Here is a 24,623-nt window from a genome sequence, read left to right on the forward strand (position 1 = left end):
ATATGCTGATGGATAAACAAGCCAACAGGGAGGAAGAACACTTGAAATTGAAATTATTTGACTTGGCTAAGAAAAGCAGAAGTTGTGGTGAGACAAAGACACAATATAGTAGCAAACACGGTATGTAAAACATTGCATAATATTACAACAGGCATTGTAAAAGAACCGTAAAACATCACTGTTTATAAGCAAGTGGAAAGCATCATATTTGAATACCTCTTCAGCCAGTGCGGTACATGCTTAAGGCGTGGGTGAATATTGCCTGAATTTACAAAGCAGATACATGTAATTTCCTCTTCTGCGTCAAGTTATGGCGAACATCAACATTTTGACATTCTCTTTGTTAAGACAGCGGCACACATTGAGGCCACCCTGCTGTGTTTTCAGCTGCAGCAGTCGAGCCTCCTCTGGGAATCCTTTCCTCTGTTGCAGAATATTGCTGTGATGACATGCTCAGTCGCTGCTGCTGCTGCTGTGCCAGCAGGCAAGGGCACAGGGACCAAGGAAACCAAGAAATCTTCCATTTCACCTCAGCCTTCTGCATTCTGCTCTGCAGACAAATGGCTTTGCGTGTCAGGAGGAAACAGATTGCAACGGTGCAAGTCTGAAGAGTAGACAATAAAAGCAAGAGGAAAGAAAGGAGTGAGAGATTCGATCGGGGGGGGGTGATGAACAGATGCACAAGCCATCAAGGAACTTTACTTGTATTTATGTCTCCAAAGGAAGAAATGAGGATGTCCTTGGGTTGTACCTTTGTTAGTTGTCCCACATTTGCATTCAGTTGCAAGCATTTCAGTATGGTAGAGTTGTTTTATCGTAAATCAGGCGATTTATATTTAAGAAAAGAGTTTAAGGGGGGGGGGTGAATACCAATCCGTATATAGAAATCAGGTGGGACTCCCGCAGAACGACGAGCCATGTCAACGGCAGAATAACTCATCAGTCACGCCTTCATTCCCAAGAAATCACTGCACCATTACTGTTAATACTCAATTCAGAATGTCTGTCAGATTTGTCAGCAGTCTGTTCCCGACATTGTGTCAACAACAAATGGAGCTCTCACGGAGCTAATTTGATGATGGCCTCCGAGTCTCCTCCACGGCAGCTCCTCATTGTGCCGCCTCCTGCCTTTGATGCCGGGCCAGCGGAAACTAAACAATACCAGCAAATGGATCAGCTGATGGCAGAGCGGCATGACAAAGTATGAAAATGAAAGAGGGAAACCACACACACACACACAAAGCGGGTGACTTAATCCCGTCTCTCCTGCTGGCCCTCGGGGCCCTTCCTACCAAGCAGGCGCATCCAGCACATTTCACAGTCAACCCCGTAATCCTTTTAGGAGGCTCCATTACATGTCAGCAGTGGCCCACTGCTTCACACCAGAGACTGTGTGAGTCGGCTACAGTGTGTCCGTATGGATGAGCTGATTCTTTATTACAGGATGAAAAGTGTTGATCTCATTTAGTTAGTTAAGTATCTAATAAGTCGGACGGAGCCAGTTTAAACCCCGTCGGTATGTTTGTTGTGAAGACTCGTAGTGTGGAGACAATAAGTTGGTGTTTAGTATGAAGTGTTTATGTTTCCTGGTGAGAATGGCTTTATTTCTTCCAGTATTAAAGAATAGACTCTTTCTAGGCAAAACACCCAAATGGAGAGGCTGATCTCACTCATTTTCGGATCCGAGCAATGTAAATAGTATATAGTATATATATAACAATAATAGTATATAACCAATAGTATATAACTAAGTATATATGGGGCCTGAGCGTCTACTTTCACGTAGGACAACAAAATTTAGCACATATATGTAATACCCAAAGACAAGAAAAAAAGTCAATTAAACACCTGTTGCCATGGCAACGAGGTGTCCGCCATCTTGCCACCCATTTTTTCACTTTATGTGCATTAGAAGTACATTGGATCTTGACCAAATTTAAAAGCATTCAGACTAGTTTGGTTCTCAATATATTCCACAATGTGAGGGGGGGAGGGATGGGCATGAGGCTCGAATCCGATGGATGCCACTTGCAGCTTTAATTATAATTAATGTTTTTAAATGGGCACTCACAGTATGAGCATCATAAAATAGCTCTATATAAGAGCACATTCACACTGCTGCTGTTTGGTTTGCTTCGAACAGACCCTGATCAACTTCCACAGATAGTACAATTCGTTTGGTGCAGTGGGAACACCAACCGCACCACTTGAAAGCCAGGGGTCTCAGTTCACTTGCACACAAACTGTCCAGCAACCAAACAGAAAGTGACTCTGCCAACAGAATTAAAAGATATTTTGATTGCAAGGATTCTGCATAAACCAGAAATCATCCACCATCCCTGATGGGGGCGTGTCCTTTTGATCGACAGGTACCAATCTCCCACTTCAAGTCAGAAGAACGTAGAACAACCATGGTTTTTTAGCTGATTAACAACGTGACTCAGCTTTAGCCCGCTTACCTCCGTTAGCTGCTTAGCTCCTGTTATCTCCGGGTTAGCTCGGTTAGCTCTTAGCTACAGAAAGCTCGGAGTTCGCTCGATGTCAGTTATCCACCGTGACGCTCACAGCCCCCCTTTCAGCTCCACCTCTTTGCCCATATATGTATTTTCCGGGTGAGAGTAACTCATGCCTCTGCCAAGATGGCGGCGGTAGGAACCACCCACCGAGCTTCAATCCAGCTCTTCAGAAACCTACGGGTGACGTCACGGAGACTACGTCCATCTCTTTATATACAGTCTATGGTTCTTACCTAACAAAGTACAGGCTCAACAAGCCTTCTGCAGGTGAATCGTGGTGGAAGACACCCATACTTTAGCAGCACATCCTTTTAATCAGGCAAGTTTGAAGTTGGAGCTTCCTGATTGGAGCAGATCTGTTGCAGCAGTAAATGCACTAATGATGGATTCCTTCTACGTGAGGCTCTCGTGCCTTCCAGTTCATTGTTAATGTTCACAATGAGAATGAAAGGAACCATCTCGTCTTTAACATGCTCTGTTAGGGCTGCGGTTATCATTCTGTGAAAAGCCAAAGTATGAAATGTCTGACAAGGACCTGTCGTTGGGCCTCTTTTCTAGCACACTTCGCTGCTGCTCAGTGTTATGATATACAAACTGTTCCTGAAGCATCTTGCTGTCTGACAGGGCAAATCATTGTGCTGAAAGAAGTCGCTGGCTCACTTTGTCCAAAGATAAAATTGTGATAAAGTCTCCCCCCCCCCCCAACTTTCCCCAGTAATTGAAAGCATTGGATAAAATTCCCTAAAATTCCAGGATATCTTGCTTTAACTAAGTCTGTGATGATCCTAAATTAGCAGATCCATCATTTGGACTGTAAAACAACAACAACAGAAAAAAACAAATGTATCGCACAGCATCGTTCCATTTCCCAGGAGTGTCTCTTTATGTGTGTTCACAGAGCCAGTTCATCCTTCAAACATTGATTTTTAAAGAGCGCTGTAATACATTTAAAAAAAGGGCCGGACACTCAAGCTGTCAGCTCTGGAGGGAGAATGATGGGAGCGAGTTAGGAAACGAGACAACAAGCCGTCTGAGCTTGTCCTCCCAACAGGTTCTTACCTCAGAGCGCTTACTATCCTAATCTTGTCTCCGTACTGCGGTAAATATGATGTCAAGAGCACAGATGGACACAGTTATTCTGCTGCAGTGATTAGATGTGTCAAAGAGGAAGAGGATGCAAAGTTTGCTTTGTTTTGTTGACACTTTAACAGTGATGTGTTCACAGCTCGGTAGTTATTGGCTGCGCAGGACAGACTGTCAGAGTGGATAATATTCATCCTTAATGAAGACATTAAAATGATAATGTTGCTAAATCCCTTCTCAGCCTCGAGGAATTTTTAATTGTTTCTGTTTTTGTGAAATGAGAATACAAGGTTTGATGAAACATGAAATTAAATCTTGAACCTCCTTGTAATGGTTCCTACTCCACTTCCAAATCTTTGTTTGAGTGAAATTCATTAGCTTTACTGGAGTTGTTATTTCTCCTCTGTGTGGTTTGATGTCTTAGCTTTGGATAAATAAACACATTTTCTCCAAATTGCACTTTTCTGCACTGCTGTAAAAAGAGATAAAGAAGATAATATGGCTGAAAGGTGACAGAAGTGCAACAAGTTAGATTGGCCACTCTGGGCTTGTTTTTCACATTAATATAAACAGAATAAGGAAAATGTAGAGACGCTAATTAAGCAGAATCTTAATCTGGCTTTTCATATTTCTACATTTCCTTGTCTCAGGTTGTTTTTTTTCCCCCATCAAGGCGAGTGTTTCTTCCACATCTGCCTGTGGATGAAAGCAGTACAGGAAGATGATTGTCATAAAGTACGGCGTTTTACCTGTGAGGGCGGCTGGCGGTCTGTTCCGGTGGGTCATTTGGAGGATGTTCTTGCTTGATGGCACCAGCGGAAGCTCTGCCAATAAAAACTAAAGGGCTTCATTGCAGCCAGCAGGGAAGTCACAGATAGACGGAGGGGTTTATGATGCTGATGAGCATGCATGAGTACAGACCCCCCCCTCCACCCCCACCCCCACCCTCTGACATGAGTTAACAGCAGGCGACCAGCCTCTTGCAGCTGACTGGCCATACAGCAGCACAGTTAGGGAAGGTGTAGAATGGGGATGTTTACTACACTGCTGTTCCCAGTATGATTACTTCAGTGTCCTTTTTACTTATCAAGCAGTGGATGAACACAGCAGGTTGTTTTTGTTGACCTTTAGCTACTCTGTCTTGGGTTGTTGATACTTCAAGCATGTTTTTCTGGGAAACTTAATTTAAGCAGAGCAGATTGTTCAGACAGGAATCAGTCCACGAAAAGCAAAGTGGAAAATCTGCAATCTAATAATCCTCTTTTATCTCAAAGCAAAGGATTTATTTATGTTTATAGAAGTATTTCACTGACTCTTTCTACTTTGATTAAAAGGGAGTTTAAATCATCTGGTTTAAATGAATAAAAAACAAAACGTTTAATTAATCCATATTGTACTTAAGATGAGAAACAAACCAAATGAAGGTTGGGCTTAAATTCTGTGTTGAAACGTCTAAAATCTGCTAATCCAGTGGTGTTGGATGGAAAAGTTCCCCCAGAGCCCAGTAGCAGACAAGGAACCAATCAGCTTCTGCCTTTTTAATTATCAAAACTTACATCAGTCCGTCCCGTCCCGTCTCTCCCCCCGCCCCGCCGCCGCCGCCGCCTCCACAAACTGAAGAAACAACTTAGCAGGTGGCTAAATCTAGTTTTTTACTGTTTGTCCATATTTCAGTTGTCATGGTTACTCAGCAGAGGTTTGCTTCATGGAAATCATCAGTGCCATGGAATAATAATTAGACAGAATGCTTATTATTCCCCAGGATGTGCGCGCTCTTCCAGATACCAGGGGTGACTTCTCCCTCTGATGAAGTATTTTTCCCGTCGCTGCAGTTCGGATGCTGCGTGTTTGCATCCGTGTGACAGCTTTGTTCTCTCTCTCCTCCCCTTCGTGCCTGTATCTGCATTAGTTTCATGTTTAACTCCACAGTTTGACCTCCAGCTCGTCTCTTCAATGTCCCACTGGCTGCTTAAGTATTCTGCAAACACCAGCATGTGTTTCTGCTCCTTCTCACTTTGTGAGGCAGCAGGAATGTTTTCCATCGGTCTGGTCCCTCTGTAAAACTGCTCAGGCCTGACAGATTGTGTTGGTGCATCAGCCTCCGCCTGCACCGGGTGGAAGTGTTTCCATCTGCGAACCTCCTCTACCTGCCTGTGGATAGGGCAGGGCGATTAATCGGATTTTAATCTCAATTACGATCTGGGTTTTCAACGATCATCAAAATAAAAGTGTGATTATTTTTCTCTTTGCAGGTTCCTCTCCTGCTGTCTTCAGCTGCTAATCGAGCGTCTATGGCATTGCAGCGCTGTGCTGTAAAGTCTTCCCACCGCCTCTTTGGTTTCATTCTGTCTCTGTTCTCGCTAAATCTGGCGACTTTTAAGTTAAAAGCGACAAATCTAGGGACTTTTACTGGAGTTATTAGAGACTTTTCTGATGTTTTGGCGACTGACTTGAAGTCACATATTGTTCTGCAGTTACTGTAAGGAAGGAGCAACGGGAGCCTCTCCCGTCCTAAAGCACTCCCAGGCGGCCAGTCTCAGTCGGCTCCGGCTGCAGGTTGATGTAGAATAACTGCAGTAGGTTGTGGAAGTTCACCTAAACATAGTTTATACCATTGTCAGTGACAACTGGCTTATTGTTTTATTTTTACATAGTTTGGCCAGTTAAACACTGTAATATCCCACTTTTACGGGTCGTTACCATAGCAACGCGTTAATCAGCTGGTTCCGATCAGCCGTCTTTTAACAGGTGAATGAGAGAAACGCGCTGCAGCCTGACAGCGGTTGTTTGGCATCGAGGTAAACTCGATGTACGTTATATAGTTCCTATATAAGCAGTAAAAGCAAGTTAAACAACTCAGAACCGTTCATTAGACGTTATAATGCACGACACGGAGTCCAGAACACCACGACATGCAGCGTTGTTTATAAATACTGGATAATTGTGTTAAATAATCGAGATATCAATTTCAGTCAAACCAATCGTGATTATTATTTTTGTCGTAATCAAGCAGCCCTACCTGTGCTTTTAAGAAGTTCACTTTTATCAGTTAAGTTGAGCTATGAGAAGCATTTGGCATCACCTGACGCTGCCAGCCATGGTGATTACCATGACAACCACTACTTAAAATGAACAGACTGATGATGAGATCCCAAATTGCAGAAAATACTCGTGGATGATGTGAACTTTTCCTGATCATAGCAGGCTCTGGAAACGTCTCCAGCCAACTCTGCAGGAGTTTACTTTGTACTTTCAGTTTGTGTTTCTGTTCTGCTGCTTCTTTTTAGAGTTAATTTGTTTCCAATTTAGCTTTTATTGACTTTTTTTTTCTTCAGTAACTTTGCTAAACTTGAACAAACTGAATGTTTTTCCAGCAAAGCCAACATCATCCTCATTATTGTTTTGCAGGGCTTTATGGAAGACCAGTGGGCCGCAACACAGTTCTCATTCTGAAGGCCTCTCAGTTAAAGTTGAGACCTCCGCAAGCTACTTAATCTGTCATTTGTTAGTTTGAACAGCAAAACATCTAAAAAAAAAAAAACCAAAACAATTCGTCACTGGATTGTTGGTTTATTTGTGACGAAGGAGATTCACTCTGACATTCCAGCTCTGAGCACACACTCCTATCCAGTTAGCAGTAAAATAGCCTTAATTTGCTTCTATCTCTTTGATTGGCACACTAAGAGAAGAACAGACGAGCGCTGAAAAGTCGTGTCATCTAAAAATGAAAACACGTCCATTTCTCTGCATCAGCCTTTCAGAATTAGACACCAGTGAGGACAATAGAAACCCATCTCTGACTGTGGATTCTGTGTTTTTTCTGTGCTGAATCTGCATAGTCTGACCTTTGAGCTTTTCTTGCAGACATCCCTGTAATATTCTAAATGTTTCTTTTTGCTGCTGCACAGTTCAAACGTTGGTTTTGCATATATCAGGGCGCCGGTCTCCCTTGTGAATCTGACACTTTGTGGCCATTGTTCAGCAGCTGTCCGCCTGCTGATATCTCTTTGTTTTTTCATCACCAAGCAGTGATTTTAGTTAGTATGCATCAAGTAAGGGAGGCAAATATCAAGCAGAGAAAGTTAAGCTTGATTAGATATGTAAATGGATAAATACTTAAATGTTCCCTCTGCTCTCCCCATCTATCCAGGTGTTCAAACTGAAGGCGGTCCAACTGGCTGAGAAGCTCCTTCCTGCCTTTAACACCCCCACTGGGATCCCCTGGGCCATGGTCAACCTAAAGAGGTTAGTGACACCACCACTGAAAACAATCTTGTTGTTTAATGGTTCACCTTGAAATGAAAATGAGGTAAAGTCTTTCTTTTACGACCTGGAGTCTTGTTACCACCGGAGCTGCAGCGCTTGACTTACAATTAATGTAGCAGAATCTCTGCCTTAATGTCAGGCCACTCACATCCAAATTTGAAATCAGATATGTGTCAATATGATTACACAAAACTCTTAAAACATCTAAGAAAAATTCCAATTTTGAGAGAGAAAACGGTGAAGAAAAGAAAAAAAATAAACTTCAAACCCGTAGAACAGCTTGGAACCTTGTAGAACAGCTGTTTTAGTTGTGGATAGAGATGGAAAGTTTGCTCATTTTATCAAGTAAAAGCTAATTATCTCCGTAAATCACTTTTAGCATTATTTAAAAATATATGCTAAAAGTGACCAATTTAGATAAAATATTTGATTAACACTAGGGGTGGGAAATTGAATTGGAAAAATCGAATATCAGGATTTTTTTGCTTCACAATTTTAATTTTTTTTTAAATAAATACAAATGATCCAGTGAAATTTTTGTCATTTTTATTGTTTTTATTTATTCTTTTTTTCTTGTCTTCTTAGGCATTATAGCAACAGAAGATGGTCTGGCTACTGTGTTATTTTTTCCTAACTGAAATGAAGAAAAATGACTAGATAAAAACTTATGTATATTTTTTTTGGTTTTAGTCAACAAAAATCAGCAATTTTGAAGAATCTTGAGAATCGCAATTTAAACCGAATCAGCACCCAGAAAACCGGGATAAAAGCTCATCATCACAGCCCTAACTAATACTTAGTCCTGATCATGAAGGAACCAACATAGTTAACAGGGTAAAAAGTCTGTGTAGCAGCAAAAGCTTTAGAAAGTCCGCTGACTGTGCTGCCTAAAGTCCCAAATTCTAAAAAATTAGCATCCATTGAGGGAGAAACTTCTCAGAAGACCCCCCTACCTGTCAGACTTCCACACTTGATTTTATAACAGATAGCAGAAGTCTGTCTGAAGGCTTCCAGTAGCTTCTTCCATCAGTCTGAGGGATAATTTGTTGAGAAAACACCTTCATATGTCGACTCGATGCTTGAGGTCAAGGATGTCGGGGGAAATGCAGCGATTTCACTCCTCTGCTTGTATTTAAAGTTCTCTGACATTTCAAGCCACACACAAACACCTCATAGTATTTTGACCATCACAGATTTTTCTCTTTTTGCGTGAACTGGTGTTGTTGCTTGTATCTCAACATGCACCATTAGCTTTAGCTGTTAGGTGCTGCAGTATTTGTTCTGTTTTTTTTTTTTTTTTACCTTCATGCTCACCTGCTCTTTGTTTGCTGACAACATCAGCCATTTGTTCTTTCTTAATGAACTCCTTCTGAAAATACTGAATTCCCCCCCCCCCCCCCCCCCCCCCCCAAGTTTCTTTTGCTTCTCGCTAGACACTTGTCAACATATTTTTGTGTTCCCTGTCCTGTTTTTGGAGGGTTTTATTTTGTGTGAGAGTTGTTGTTCCCTGGTGCTCCTAGTTTTGCTTAGTCAGTGTGTTTTGTTATTTTATCTCAGTCCATGAACTTGTTTATCCTGCTGTTGCAGCATCTTTTGCTGTATTTGTGTTACATCCTGCATTTTGGTCCCTCTTCCCAACCTCAAAATTATTTATTTATTTATTTTTCTAGCAATTGCCAGGAGCGTGCTTTTGATTGGTCAACAATGATGTCAGAGGCTGGAGCTAAATTGCCAGCTCTTAGTTTGGTTTGGTCCTGAATCTGTGTTAGTTGTGACCTGACTATATAACCTCAGGGGCACATTCACACTTCTGCTGTTCAGTCAGCTTTAAACAATTCCTGGTCCGCTTCCATGGATAGTACGGATAGTCTGGAGCAGTGCGAACATGCATTCATGCATGTTCGCATGAATGCAGAGATAAAAGTGACATCTGACCTGCTTGAAGATGGGGGCGGCGATGTTCGCTTGCTGTGTGATGCAACCGGCAGCGTAGCTGCGTAGGCTTGTTGCCTCTCCTGCTGCTCATACTGGACAGATTGTTGTAGGTTTGAACTCTAAACAGAAACCCAAAGACTGGTGTTGCTGCGTCATTTAGTTGCCATGAATGAGATGTTTTCGGTGAGCTGGATTTTCTTCTTCTTGAGCTGATGTTGTAACTGCTCAACTCTGGCCAGGTGGTTTAGTATGTTGAGTAAAGATCAGTGTGAAAGTAAATCAAACCAAAGGAAGTTTGGAAATTTGTAATATTTCCCCGTCAATCGAGCCGAGTCCCTCGGACTGTCCGTGTGTGGATGAACCCTGAGGGTCTCATGATGTTTCAGCTAAAATGATGCAACACAGATGAAAACAAAAATCCAATAAGCTTACTTTGTAATTCTAAACTTGGAAGTCACCATATCCTTGACATTTTGACTTTTATCTCTTTCCTGTAGTCCTTTATTTATTTAACCTTTATTTAACCAGGTAAAATCAGCTGAGAACAACTTGTCGTTTACGATGATGACCTGGCATGAGGCACCGGCAATTTCACCCAAACTTCCCTCAAACTTCCCTCGGTGGTTTTTGAGTTCTGTCTAGCAAAGAGGGCAGAGCTATATCTTAACATTTTAAATTATGTTGATGTAATTACCTCCTCCAAGGAGGTTCTGTTTTTCCCGGCGTTTATCTGTTTGTTTGTCTGTTTGTGTTCAAGTTCACTCAAAAAGTTATTGACAGATTTTCATCAAATTTTCAAGAGTTGTTGGAAATGTGAAAAGGAGGAACTGGTTTCATTTTGGTGGAGATCTGGATCACTGTTTGGATCCATGAACTTTTAAACGTGGCCCCTGGCAGAGGTTTGTGCTCTCTAAGTGCTTTATACTTTGATATGAGACACAGGATTAGACAGTGTTGTTTATCAGGATATACCAGGGGTGGTGTTGGAGAAAAATATCTTCCAATGAACGACAGATACGCCGATCAGTAAGAAGGTACAAAAGTTTTAGTTGCTGCAAAGAGTTTACACAAGCCAGCAGACTAAGTGACCCCAGCCTGTGGACAAGGTGAACCAACATTCAACTTAGAATTACACCCTTATATACTCTTCCTTCCCCCAACCCCATCTGGGAGCATCCTCATCACAGTTCTGTGAGGTTTACGATGCCAATCTCCAGCAGGGGGTTAATAAAAGATGTTTGCATTTTAGAGACACTTTGAAGTAGGAGATAGGAACTTCTCTACAAACATTATTCTGACCATCTGACCTCGACAAAGGCTCACAATATCATAATTACAAGATTTTTCCAACAGGTAGGAACCTTGGCCCTCATCCTGCAGGTTTTTAACGTCTCCCTGTTCCAACACACCAGATTTAAATGATTGAATCGCTGTGCAGCTCTTGTTGGATCCATTTCATTAGAATCAGGTGTGCTGAACCAGGGATCCATGGAAAACCTGCGGGGATATCCAGTTCATGTTGTGTTTGTCATACCAAGAGGGTCTCCAGTTGCCTTGTCTTCTCTCCTAGACCATGTGATCCATATCCCTCAGTCCTAATACACAATAAAGCTTATTTTGTTGCTTGTGTGTCCTTGATTATTTTTATGAGGCATCTCTGGGTGAATTGGAACAACAGCACACATTTTCCTACATCTGTTGCTTAACTTTAAAGACGTAAAGCTGCTTCACCGATTTTTAAACCGTAATAAAAACACATCTGCTGATCAACGCTGATCGAAGCAGCCCAAAGACCCACATTCTTGGTTTACTTTCTAATGTTGAAATCATAATTTAAATTTTAAGAAAAAAGTCTTTTTAATGAAAATAAAACCAGAGCCTTGAAAATTGTAACGTTTGTTCTTGAACTATATTGTGAGATCTGTGGCATCGGATCGACCTGGCACAGTTTTTAGCGCTCTGACACATCTACCATCCACCCACTCGGGTGTTTTCACTTATTTTGCCTGATTAGGCCTCTTCACAGGACTGCGTGGGTGTGTACAAACTGCACTGGAAGGGCAGAACAACACACACCTTCATCATTGTTGGTGTTATTCCCACAGCAGCTGCACTCATATTTGAACCTGAAAAAGATCGATTTTATTAACACAGAAGGCTTTTGAGTCTCTTCAAGTGGCTGCAGAAAAGTGTTCGTCAACTTTTCTAAACCTCTGTTCACCCCATTGCTGTGCAGCTTGTAGAGGCTCTCTACTTTGTGCCGTTCTTGATTTTATTTTTTATATTTACAACACCTTGACCCTTTTGATTTCTCTGCTGCCGTTTGCTTTTTTTCTTTTCTATTATAAAGAAATGAGATACAATATTAACATTCGTGTGTCTGCTTCCTCTACGTGTTAGCGAGTAACCTCCACCCATTCAATGCATCAAACAATGACAGTAAAATAAATTACTTCCTAAATCCTGAATTTGAATCTGAATCGACTTGGCTTGTTGCTAAGCACCCAGCTTCTGTTGCAGAGATCAGGATCCTGTTCTAAGTGTTGAAATGTAAGACGAGCGAGACTGGATGGTTGTAATACAATTCAATTCAGCTTTATTTGTATAGCGCCACTTCACAACAATGTTGTCACAGGGCACTTTACATACACATCATTTCAGGCCAATTCATACATATCCTATAAGATGTAGAAACCAAGTGATTACATCGAATCATGACTTCGATCCAATCCCCCATCCTAAACATGCATGAGGCGACAGTGGGAAGGAAAAACTCCCTTTTAACAGGAAGAAAACCTCCAGCAGAACCCGGCTCAGGGAGGGCAGCCATCTGCCTCGACTGGTTGGGGTGGAGAGGACAGGAAAGACAGATCAACATGTACAACTGCACTTAATCAGGAAGACCTGCAGAAAAAAGGAGAAATAAATTAGAGACGGCAATATTGTCATATATTTATACATTAATACATTAGAGGAAAAAGAGTGAGGTACTTCTCAGTGCATCAGGTAACATCCCCATTGCTACATAAGTAATGGATGGCTAGACTACCCATAGCTATAAGAGCAAAGAGCATAACCTGGACAAAGGGGTCCCGTACATGCAGACTCCAACTCAGGAGATGCTCATATCCTAACTATAAGTATCATGGAAAACCGATCAGAAGACTAACACTTTGTCACACACCAGAAGGTATACAAGTCCAATGAAGAAATAAGCATTAAAGACACACAACAAGTGATATATATATGTCTGATGTCTAGCAATCTGATAAAACGGAAAAGGCTGTCTGCACACAGACATGTATAGGTAAGAGGATTTTCTACGAATGTGTTACATTAGCATGAATGACGTCTCATTTGTCACATGTGACAAGAAGAACTTTGGGGATAAAATTGCATAGGTTTGGATATTTCCACTCTATTGGAAGTCCATCCATCCATCCATCCATCCATCCATCCATCCATCCATCCATCCATCCATCCATCCATCTATCCATCCATCCATTTTCTTAACTGCTGAGTCCAGTTAAGGGTCTCGGGGAAGCGACAGGTCGCCAGTCCATCACAGGGCCAACACACAGTCCAGTCACATTCACCCTTAGGGACAGTTTAGAGTAATCAATCAACCTAACATGCATGTCATTGGCTGATGAGAGGAAGCCAGAGTAGCCGGAGAGAACTCGCGCCGACACAAGAAAAAAATGCTAACTTCGCACAGAAAGGCTACTATTAGAACCTCCCCCTAGCTGAGGCTCATTCACCTCAAAGCAACCTTCTTGCTGTGATGTCACAGTGCTAACCGCTATGCTGCCATGCAGCCCCCGTTGGAAGTGAGTTGTAACAATCCATCTTATATCATTGAATGACATGTTTGAAGACTAGGTGCCACAAAAAAATGGTTAAAGTTGAGTTTTAAGCACCCAAGTATACAGTATGCTTGCAAGAACTGAAATGATGCTTTAGTAACATGTTCTCTTTAAGTTTTATTAATGTTAACCTCTTCCTCTCTCTGATTTTTCTTCTCGTCTTTCTACCTTTACCGTCCCATCACCTCTGCAGTGGTGTGGGACGCAACTGGGGCTGGGCATCAGCTGGCAGCAGCATCCTGGCTGAGTTTGGGACCCTCCACATGGAGTTTGTTCACCTCACCTACCTGACAGGAAACCCTGCCTACTACCAGAAGGTAACACTGACAAGTGTGTCCAAGTGTGACTGTTTGCATCTTACAGCCCATTTATGCTCCCTTCCGCATGTAAATCTGGATGCTTGTTTCAAACGTTCCATTTGACTATTACGTTGCCTTAGTTCTTCAGTCAGTTCATCCACTAGTGGGCAGTGCTGAGTTCAGTTTTCACTTTTGCATTTTAACACCAGTGGTTGGCAGTGATTCACTGGTATAAAGTTGTTTACAACCGTCTGAAAACACCAGAAGAAGAATAGAACAAAGTTTTTAACTGTTCTCAACTTTTTGTGTGTCGTCTTTGGGTGCGTTTCATTTGAACTAAAATGAAACGTACATTAAACGGGCCTTTAATGACAGCTCTACATTTGTCTGTCTCTGCATCATCTACTTTCTGTTGCTCTTCTTCTTTGTCAAGTGACGAGACAGTCAAGCCATTAAAAACAAACCAAATTACAGCAGGAGATGGACGAAACTGTCCGTCTGCGTATCAGTCGTCTCCGTTGAGCATAAACGGGCCTTTAATGACAGCTCTACTTTGCGCTTATTGACTTTTAAGGAACACTGATGTGTTTTCAACACACTTATTTTGAACATAAGAAAAAGTAAATTGCATACAAACTAGACGTTTGTTAAATTATTTAGAGTAATCCGGCATGAAAGGGTGATAATTGTAATTTAGTCTTTTTTTTTTTTTTTTTTTTTTTTTAAGGGGTTTAAAGTTGTGCGATTGGTGTTTTTTTTTTTCAGGTGATGCACATCCGGAAGCTGCTAGCCAAAATGGACCGACCTAATGGACTCTACCCAAATTACCTGAACCCGCGCACGGGCCGCTGGGGCCAACGTAAGTGCATGACTGTACACTTAAATGGTTTGATTCAGTGTTAAACAGCTGTGTTCATATCATGTGTTTTAACTTTACATCATCCTATTTTGGAGTCGTAAGTAGAATGGCAGAAATCTTGGTGTTAAATTCACTCATGTTTGATCCAGAACGGGGACGAATGAGTGTTGAGAGTTTAATTATGAATTATGCTTGAATTCTTCAATCATTGCCCGTTGGGGGAGGTGTCAAGATGCTCTTATGAGCTTCAAATGATCATTCACTCAGAAGTGCCTTCAAGACGGAGAGGACAGATTAACTCCACCTGAAGAAAGATGGGAAGTAGAATGGATCTTCTTTAATGAGAACAAATTGGATCAAGCAGAAGAAGATTGAAGAAGAGTAACGCAGTATTTCCTCTATATTGATTGAATTTGGCGGTCTGCCTGGGTAAATTAACAGCTCTCAGAGTGAAGGCAGTCAGGCAGCGACACTGATTTCTTACTCTTAAGACCTGTCATATCTGCTTAATTCAGTTTATTAACATGAGCCAAATGCATTCCTAAAGTACACCTAAATGAGTTTAGGCATTTATTCAATGCATGGGGAAGGATAAACGAGCTGTGTTGTGATGGCCACACCAAGATAATGCAAACAAGAACAGCTTACCAACCTATTAAAATCTACTGTTTCTGTATTTTTAGTTTTGCATTTCTATAAAAAGAGAAAACAAAACATTATTCATACATAAAGCAGGATTCACCCCTTTTCTACACAACTTTGCAATTTTTTTGGTAGCTTTTGCCTTCAGGTGGGTCTGAATGTAACATATTCTTGGAGTGTCATCTGTTAAGTATCATGGAAATTATTTTAAGAGGCAATCACCACAGCAGAGACTGTCACAGCCCACAAAAATAGTAAGAAAACCAAACTGTAGTCTTTTTGAGCTGATTGGTGTCATACAAAAAAAAAACTACCCAGTTAATTTGGCAAAAACCTGGACAATACAACCCATTAAGATGTTTTTTTAGAAAGTAAATCATTCCTTCAGTTAGTTCCACAGACGTTTGTTTTTGCACTGCGCTTTACTCAAGCTGAATGAACCGCCTGGACAACGTAATTCAGTTACAACTGCTCAGTGGGGGCGATATTACTCAAAAACACCACTGGTTGAGAAATATCATATAGAAAATACGCTCATTGATTGACCAGGAATAAAAACGGCTTCTTCTTTGCTTTGACACTGCAAATGAACCGTATGGTTCACTTCCAAGTGAACTACAACCCCTGGTTTTGAAGTGGACCAGAGTTCTTTGGTCCACATCTGAATCTGAATGTCAGTATTTTGAAGGAACCATGCCAGCTGTGGACCAAGGTTGTTTTTTTTTCTTTTTGTTTTATTTTAATGGACCAGACAGCGCCAGTGTGAATCCACCCTTAAGGCCCATTTATCCTCTAAGCATAAGCTTCTTACATAGTCTACAAGAAGTGAGAAGTTTGTTCTTGCACTTGAGGCTGCAAGAGCAAAAAAAAAAAAAGTTTGTTTTGGTCCCATCAATTCACAAGAAGCTTTGTTTGCGAGGAGGAGGAGATTACTCCGCCAGTGATGTCCATGGTTTTATGTGGATAAATAAACAGATGGCCCAGTTATTTATTATTTAGTAAGAAACAATCTGCAGCGAGGCAAGGTTGTGGACTCAACGGGTTCCATGTCTTTAAAAAACAAGTTGTTGTATACATTTTCATACTTTCTCACCACCTCAGTTAGCCGTTTACTAAAACCTATTCGTTCAACCTTGCATCAGCCAATCTGTGGAAGATGCAAGTCTCCGCTTCAGGCTCTTCCAGTGGCCACTTCAAATATCGGACCAGTCACACAATATAGCTTCAAGCCCCACAGCGATAAGGTTCTGCTTTGCTGATGAGTCTCGACCAGTGTTTCCCAATCCTGGTCCTTAAGTACCACTGCCCTGCATGTCTTAGACATGGTCCCTCTCCAACACACCTGATTCTCATTAATAAACTTCCCCACCAAGTTCTTTCCAAGCCTGTTAATGACTTGTTCATTTCATTCATGTGTGTTAAAGTAGAATTACCTCTGAACCATGCCGGGCTGTGGTACTTTAGGACCAGGATTTGGAATGCTGGTCTGGAACAAGTTGCAAAATGTCCTCAATCACATCCGCCACGTGTTCTTGTGGCCAAGGAATGAGTTCTTGCCTCCTTCTCATGACATAGGTAACTGGCAGGTTGCAGGTTGAACACCCCCCCCCCCCCCCCCCCCCCTTAAATCAATATGTAGGAAAATTTTGTTTAGATCAATGTTGAATGAAAAAAAAACCACACTTTTAAATGCACTATTTTGGGTTATTGAAGTAGTTTCTGTTAGAATTTTGCTACTGCATCTAAAACTGCAAGACAGGAAGTGACATAGAATCAGCGAGACGGTGTTGTGCCGAAAAAGCCAACCTGAAAAGCACCCAGCTGCAAGTAATGGCATCTCACCTGTAGATGGCGTGTATTCATCATTACCCTAAAAAAGAATAAACACACGCTATCTAAAGGCAAGATGCTGTTTCCTGTGCATCTTGCAACTGGGTGCTTTTCATGCCAGGGCTGCTTTTTTTGACACAACACCATCTCCCTGCTCTTACGTCACTTCATAGCGCAAACCGTAGAGGCAGCGTTTAGCACTGCAGTTAACGTTCAACCTGCAAAAAGAAACAACAAAGAAGAAGCCTCAATGTTTTGTGGACCCCCATCATTGACTGCGCGCCTTCCTTTTATGTCTCTTTCTAAGAAAGTAAACTATCATGATGCCCTCTGGTGGATGTATTGGCTTCCAACCATACCAATGTAAAGGACGCATGAGAGCAGTGACGTTGAAATGGACTTGCCTAATTACTTACATAAGGGAGCAAAAATGGGCCTTAGATCTACAAAAAGCTTCAACGTGCGGTCAAAGTTTGTTTTCCATCTCTACAGGAGGTCCCAATGTTTGGCATCCGCAGTTGAATATTTACAGAAAATAAATAGAAAGATCAGTCATACATTTTCTTTTACTGTGCTGATGTTAATTTGTAATTTCTGTACATGTTTCTAAGGTATTTTTGTTTATTTTACTGAGCAATAAAGGATTAACACTAAACTGTCCAACGGACATATTCATATATTAAAGTGGAACTATCATGTGCATTTCAGGCTAATTTATTTTTATTTCTGAGACCAAAAGGTCTGGGATTGATCGAGTTATTGTCACAAATGGCTTTATTTACTTCAGACCGACCCTCTCCGTAGGCTGTCAGATCAGCCTGTGGGCAAAACGAGTGGACTGAAACTCTTCCGCATTAAGCCCCGCCTCCCGCCACTGCACTACATCGGGAGCGCGCACCGCACCTGCTTTCGCCGTCATTGTAACATCTCATAAACAGAAGGATTAGGCTAATATGAACTCAATAAAAAAACAAAATACAATGTCAACACATAGCATACAGCCCTACATGTTGGAACCTGAATCAGAGCCTGAAAACGAAGTGGAAAACAGCAACCCACAGCAACGAATGCAGCAGGATGTCTCTCTTTGGTAAACTCACCAGCCATCGTTGGAAATAACTTTATCCCACGTTTTCCACCCGCCTGATGTATTTGTACATGCCCTTGTTAACCAGTAGAAGGCAACCAATCACCGAACCTTATCCCCCGGGACGTCACAAGGATTTCCAAGTAGAAAAAAACTCTCTAAAACAACAATTTTTTTGTCGCCATGGAAACCGAATGGAGAGAGTGCTGGAACTCGAACTCAAACATGCGTTTAGGTGATAAAAAACAGTGCTGTTCACATGTCTGATGAGGATTCAACACTGTAACACTGTAGAAAGCTCAGAAAACTCAAAATACCATCATAGCACCCCTTTAAGTCTGTAAATCTATTTTTTCCATCTAGTTGAAATACAAAATAATGTCCCTAATGTTTGAACATTTATCTGTAAAATTACTTTTCAGTGTTAGTTATAATCCAAGCTTTTATGAGGGAACTTTTTTTTTACTTTTCAACATTTCAGTTGCTGTTTTTAACCTGCGAAGGTGTTCAACTAAGACTTAAAGCGGTTTTTATCTTGACATTTCAATAAAACATTTAAACATTGTGGGTGTTAAAATATTCCTTTATGTGGGTGTGCTTGCCTTATATATTTTTAGTGACTCGCTATCGATTGGACATCACTATCTGCTCACGCTTTGCTCTTCATTTCACTGTAAGGAAATGAAAAGATGGTATCTGTTTAAAATTGAATAAAGTCTGCATCTGTAGGGAGTAAGCTGCCACGGTAAGAGTGTGCCACATTAAATCAGTTCAATTCCACTCGGCTCCAAAGTAAATAGGAAATGGTCAATAGATTTTTCAGGTCCAGCCAGATTAAATCTCTATCTTATTTGTTTTACTTTTGACAAAACAAATGGAGAGCACTCATGGGCCGCGATACATAAATGGAGGGGCTCATTAATGGATGGATGGGTGGCTTGGCAGTCAGACTGATGCATTTGTAAGTGCACAGACTTCAGGGCAAAAGCAGGGAAAGAAGATGGAGGTCGAACAGATTGATTGATGGATGAATGAGTACATTACCAGATGGAGAGTTGGCTGGCGAGCTGCGCAACAAGGCAGGTGCTGATTGATGCTTTGTGTTTGCGTGCGAGAGAGGAAATGGATCTCTTTTGGCACGTTAACAATTGTGCGTTTTACCGTGTAGGACATTCACAGCAGGCTCAGGCTTTAATCAGCCTAACTGATCAGAAGGAATTGGAAATCTTGCATGGTGATAGATTTTCTCAAAATAATGAAGCAGCAATTTATCACATTTGTGATTTATGTATTTATCAGCTAAGTTTCTTTTTCCACAGACATAAACGTAACATAAGTTAAAAATAAAATACGTCACACGAATAAAACATGAGTAAAAACACAAACATCAAACCTAAAAACAACTTGAAATCAAAACTAGCCAATAAACAGGTAATTAAAATGATTAAAATAAACGTCTTAAACAGCGTTAAAAGTCAAAAGGAAGATGTTAGTTTTAAAGGTGCAAAAAAATGTAAATGAACATTTGAAACTTTCTTTCTATTAGTATCTAATCATTTTATTAAGATAACTTGAAATGAGCCACATATCCAGCAGCTGCCATATTTGTTCCACCATTTTTACTACGGTGTCTCTGAATGGACAAATAAGTCTGTGTGTGAAATGAAAACCCTCTGAGCCATAAACTACAGTTCTGGCATTGTTTGCTAGGTGTGTGAGCAATGGTTCCCAACCTGTTTTCCTCACAGACCCCCATCATGCAGATACTACAAAGCTATGGACCGCTGCCCCACCCTCTGCTGAAACCATGCTTGGTTTTATGCTTTCAAAAGTGATATTCTCACCATAAATAATGCTTTGTGGCTGATTCCTGTCCTTCGATAAAGCCAAAGTTAAATTAGCAACATATAGCCTTTTTCTTTTTTTTCCCTAAAATAGGGAAAATGGACATTAATCTGAATGGCTCTGAATGTTTAAAGCCTTGGGAGGCTAGTTACCTGATTGCTATCATGGCTGCACTTGAGACAACTGGAAGAATTTTGTCCCCTGATGGCCACCGTCCCAAGAAGGGCAGATTTTGGCCGACAGGGACTGGATGTGCTGCATCGTTTGATATGAATGCTCAGCTAAAAGATTTTAAACCACACAGGTGCTAATGCTGGATCTTTCATGTTGTTAAAGATGTTTTTACATCAACACTCCCCACAGTTGTTGTGATACCGTAATTATTCCCCAACTCAAGAAGGCAGAAAATTACACCTCGTTCAAAGTCTATTTGCAGATAATAATAAAAAAAAAAAAAAAAAAAGGGATTTTTGTTATTCTCATGTTTTTAAGAACCTGTCAGTGAGACGGAGTCAAACAGGCACACATCACAGCCATTTAAATCCATTACAGAACCATTGAGATTCCTCTTCACAGACTGGAGAGAGGCACTGGGTTGTTTCATGCCAGAAACACGAGCTTTCATCAACACGCATTAACATAAACCGCCATCCAAAACCTCTTTGCTGCTGATCAGCATCAGCTCCCGGGACAAGTAAACAACACTTAGAGGTCATATTACCGCCTAGACAGTCTTTTATCTTTCCATCTACATTTGAAGAGCCTCACCATGAGAATGAAGGCACAACAGACGTGTTAGTGTTGCTTGATATATGTGTGTGGATGTGTCAGTGGTAGATGTGTGAATTGATTTCTGGAAGATTGCTGGTCTGCAGACTGTAGTTAACACCAACCCTAATGAGGCTCTTGAGCTCTTCTGTCTTAATGAGATCCAGTATAGACAGACACCCTTGTTACTTCAGACTTTTCTGTCTCACTTTAAAGCACTTCTTCTACCCACTAACATCTCTCTAACCTCTAACATCTGGCTTTTGACTGCAATTGGAAAGCGTTTCATCGTCATTTAGGCCGGCGTCAAATGGCTCTGCAGCAGTTATCAGGTTTGTTGTTGATTTGTTTTGTTTTTTAAAGCAGTCGGCTGAACAAAGCAGTGATGGGAACGCCACACCTTGATGTAGATCTGCAGTGGTCCAGGCTGCAAACGGGGCAACAGGTTCCATTTAACCTGCTTTAGTCCACCCTTTTCTGTTGGGCAGCCCCGCCTTCATCTCTGGAACAATATTTTCTGCTTCTGTCTCGAGTTTGAAGAAGGGCCAGACATGTTAATGCATTCATTATTGCCAATGTACATATGTATGTATAGGTATGTACATACATTTTTCTTTTATTTTCTTTCAATTGTTCGAAATAAACTAACTATCATTCTTTTTATACATTTTCTTTTTCCTTTAAAGTCCATTCTCACCTGCTCTGAGTACACATACATATAAACCACAGGCCACAGGAGGGGGGTGCTGGTTTAGGATGGCTGTCCTTTTGCATCATAACTCATCCCCAACACACTGAGCTCATTTCACAGTTAAAAAGATCATTTAAAGACATAAACATGATGGTTAGAGCACTTTTTTATATATATTAAATTGTTGATTAACTGATTATTTGTCAAAATTTTTAACCCTCTTATGCATGCATTATTTATTTAAAAACCAATTTTTTTTGCACGCAATATTTTACTCCAACAGACACACAAACGATTTTCTTTGTCTTTAATATTATTTGACTTTTTATTTAGTTGATTAGTTTGATCTATTCGATAGAATTATTACAAAATAATATTTAGTTATATTTATATGAGAGAAAAATTCTATAAAAATCAGCTAGTATTATTTTCTTGTCCATTTATCACTGAGGTAAAATTAATTTGTGTATGAAATTTTATTCTATATCAGCTTATTTTTCATTAAGCTGCAGAGTGCTGGGGACTCCAACGTCCACTGAAGTGGCAAAATTGCAAGTATACCATCTACACTCTTGAATGTGCTAGAAAACGGCCTTTAAATAGGCGTCTGCTGTAGTGGTTGAGGTCTTTATCTTTATTTTTCTCTCATAGCAGAAATTGTTCTGTTTGTTTAGAAGAAAGAAAGTGAAAAATGTTGGAAATGCATCCTGTTGACTTACTTTTTAACAAGTAATATTTTCATCTCTCTCCATCATGTGTATTGAATTATATCACACTGTTTAAGCTGAGGAATATTTAATTTCTGCTGTGTAAAAAGATAAAACTGCCGTTAAAAAGCAGCTTTATTTGTTTTTAGAAAGGATTGTATTTCACTTAATTAACATTTCTTAATAAATGTAATTCTTTTTTTTCTTTTTTTTTAACATAAATTTGCAACAGTAATAATTTTGCATCCAATAATGTGATTAATTGTCATTAATCACTCAAAGAAAATCATTCAATTCAATTCACGTCAGCTTTATTTGTAAAGCACCGCTTCACGTCATCTCAGGGCACTTTACTGACACATCAGTTCAATGTGAAAATCATGTGATTAACAATGTTAATTATTGTCCACCACTAGTTGAAACAAACATACAGGCGGTCCTCGGTTTACAAACTAGTTCCCTTCCTACCGCTGCGACATAACTGCGACATAAATTTCACGTGAGGCGGATTTTTATCCTTAAATACCCCGTATTTCCCCCTTTATCACTAAATAATCTAAATTCTAAATACACATGTTACACATCATACTAATCAAAAAACAGTAGAGGCAATTAAAACACGTGTCATAAGAGCTTATATGGACCGTCGTAATTTTTTTAAATTTACATTTATATGCTTTATAAAGTCAAAACAACGTAAGTCTAGAACCCGAGGATCGCCTGTATACATATAAATAAATGTTTTTGCCTTTTTGCGTCTTCTTGCAGCCACATTATTGACATAATTTGTCATACTACTGTCTAGTGAGGATTTTAGTGGTTCTTATTGTTGGTCGACTGTTATTTTCATGTGACATGAGAAAATGATGTTCCCATCTGAATCCTGTTTACAGCACTGACTGGTTCAGCTTCTAAACATAAAACCAGACCTCAGAATCAGAGAAAACAAGCGGCTCTCTTTACCTTCTGTTGTTTTTCTAGGTTCTCTCTTCCCCGCAGTACATTTGGGGACACTGTTAATCAGTATAATTGCATCTTTTATAGTTGGCCTTAATAGGATTTAATCTTTTAATCTGAGAAAAGAGCCTGACCCAGCGCGGTTTTAACAGCTGAACAGACTTTGCATGGGATTATTTATTTGTAATTTCTTGCGTGATTCATAAACTTAAACACTGAGAGAGTGAATGCGGCATCCAGACTCAACCTTCCCGTCCTTTGCTCATCAGATCTGTGTGTTCAGGAATTAAAAGACGAACTGCAGAATGAAACAGTAAACGGTGAAAAGAAAAGTAACTTTCTAAATGCTTTGACAAAACACCAATTCTTCATTGACTGCAGCCCCAACACAGAAAACAAAAAGCAAGAAGGTAAATGGAAGTAAATTTAAGTGTAAAGGCCATTACGCACCCAATTTTTCAATAGAAACGTTCACATCAGCGCTGAAATGTCATACAGCAATTTTACAAGTTTTATGTTTTCATAATGAGGTCAATTTATCTTAATATTCACATCTAGCAGATGCATAATCAACCAATCGGAGAAGGCACGTTGGCAGCATCACCAGAGCCGGTGGCGAGCTACGCAGGTCATCTTGGTGCTGCTTCTTCGTTCAAACGTTGTCACCATGGCCGAACATGTCGTCGTCTGATTTTTCTCTGCTTCAAGCTGGAAGCTGAGGCAGATCCTCAGACTGACCCACGAACGTCCTGAAGCGTCAGCACCATATCGCCGTCACCTGATGTAGAATCCATCTTTGTTTTTGCTGACTTGCAAGTTTGTTTTAGAATCTTCATCATTTATTTGCTGTTTTGCATCAAACATCCTGTGATGTTTGGTGTGTTTGATGTTTGATGTGCTGTTTGGTGTGCAAAGACAAAAACGTTGATATTCCACCTCCGAATTATTCACAGTTTCATGTTGTTTATTTGCCTCGGTCCCGGTGTGTAACAGCCTCAGAAGTGAAATGTGGTGGAGTATGTGGTTGGGAATAAATACATCTCAGCTGCTTGCTTTACTTTAATCTACTTGACTCCATTGTGATACCATGAGTGAAATCAGAAACTCAGCAGGAAATGAATAAATGGATGAAGTGTTGGCGATAATGTAGTAAAACTGGCTAGAACATCTGTGAAAATGAGCATCAACCGCCTTTAAAAGATGCACAGCGAGGAAAGAGATCCTCTCTTTGTGGTTTGAGATCATTTCCACACACAATAATTCACTGGCAGT

At 40.5% G+C, this 24,623-nt stretch overlaps 1 protein-coding gene across 2 annotated transcripts in view; it reads left to right on the forward strand.

The window, feature by feature from the left end:
* man1a2 (mannosidase, alpha, class 1A, member 2) overlaps positions 1 to 24,623 on the forward strand; it is a 155,418-nt gene that overhangs the window by 107,644 nt on the left and 23,151 nt on the right. For both annotated transcript variants that reach the window (XM_079254609.1, XM_079254608.1), the window contains exons 7-9: positions 7,750 to 7,844; positions 13,860 to 13,983; positions 14,731 to 14,824. In XM_079254609.1, coding sequence (XP_079110735.1) covers positions 7,750 to 7,844; positions 13,860 to 13,983; positions 14,731 to 14,824 — 313 coding nt within the window. The remainder of the gene's footprint in view (positions 1 to 7,749; positions 7,845 to 13,859; positions 13,984 to 14,730; positions 14,825 to 24,623) is intronic.

The sequence above is a fragment of the Telmatherina bonti genome (assembly GCF_933228915.1).
Source record: "Telmatherina bonti genome assembly, chromosome: 15".
Classification (NCBI taxonomy): Eukaryota; Metazoa; Chordata; class Actinopteri; order Atheriniformes; family Telmatherinidae; genus Telmatherina; species Telmatherina bonti.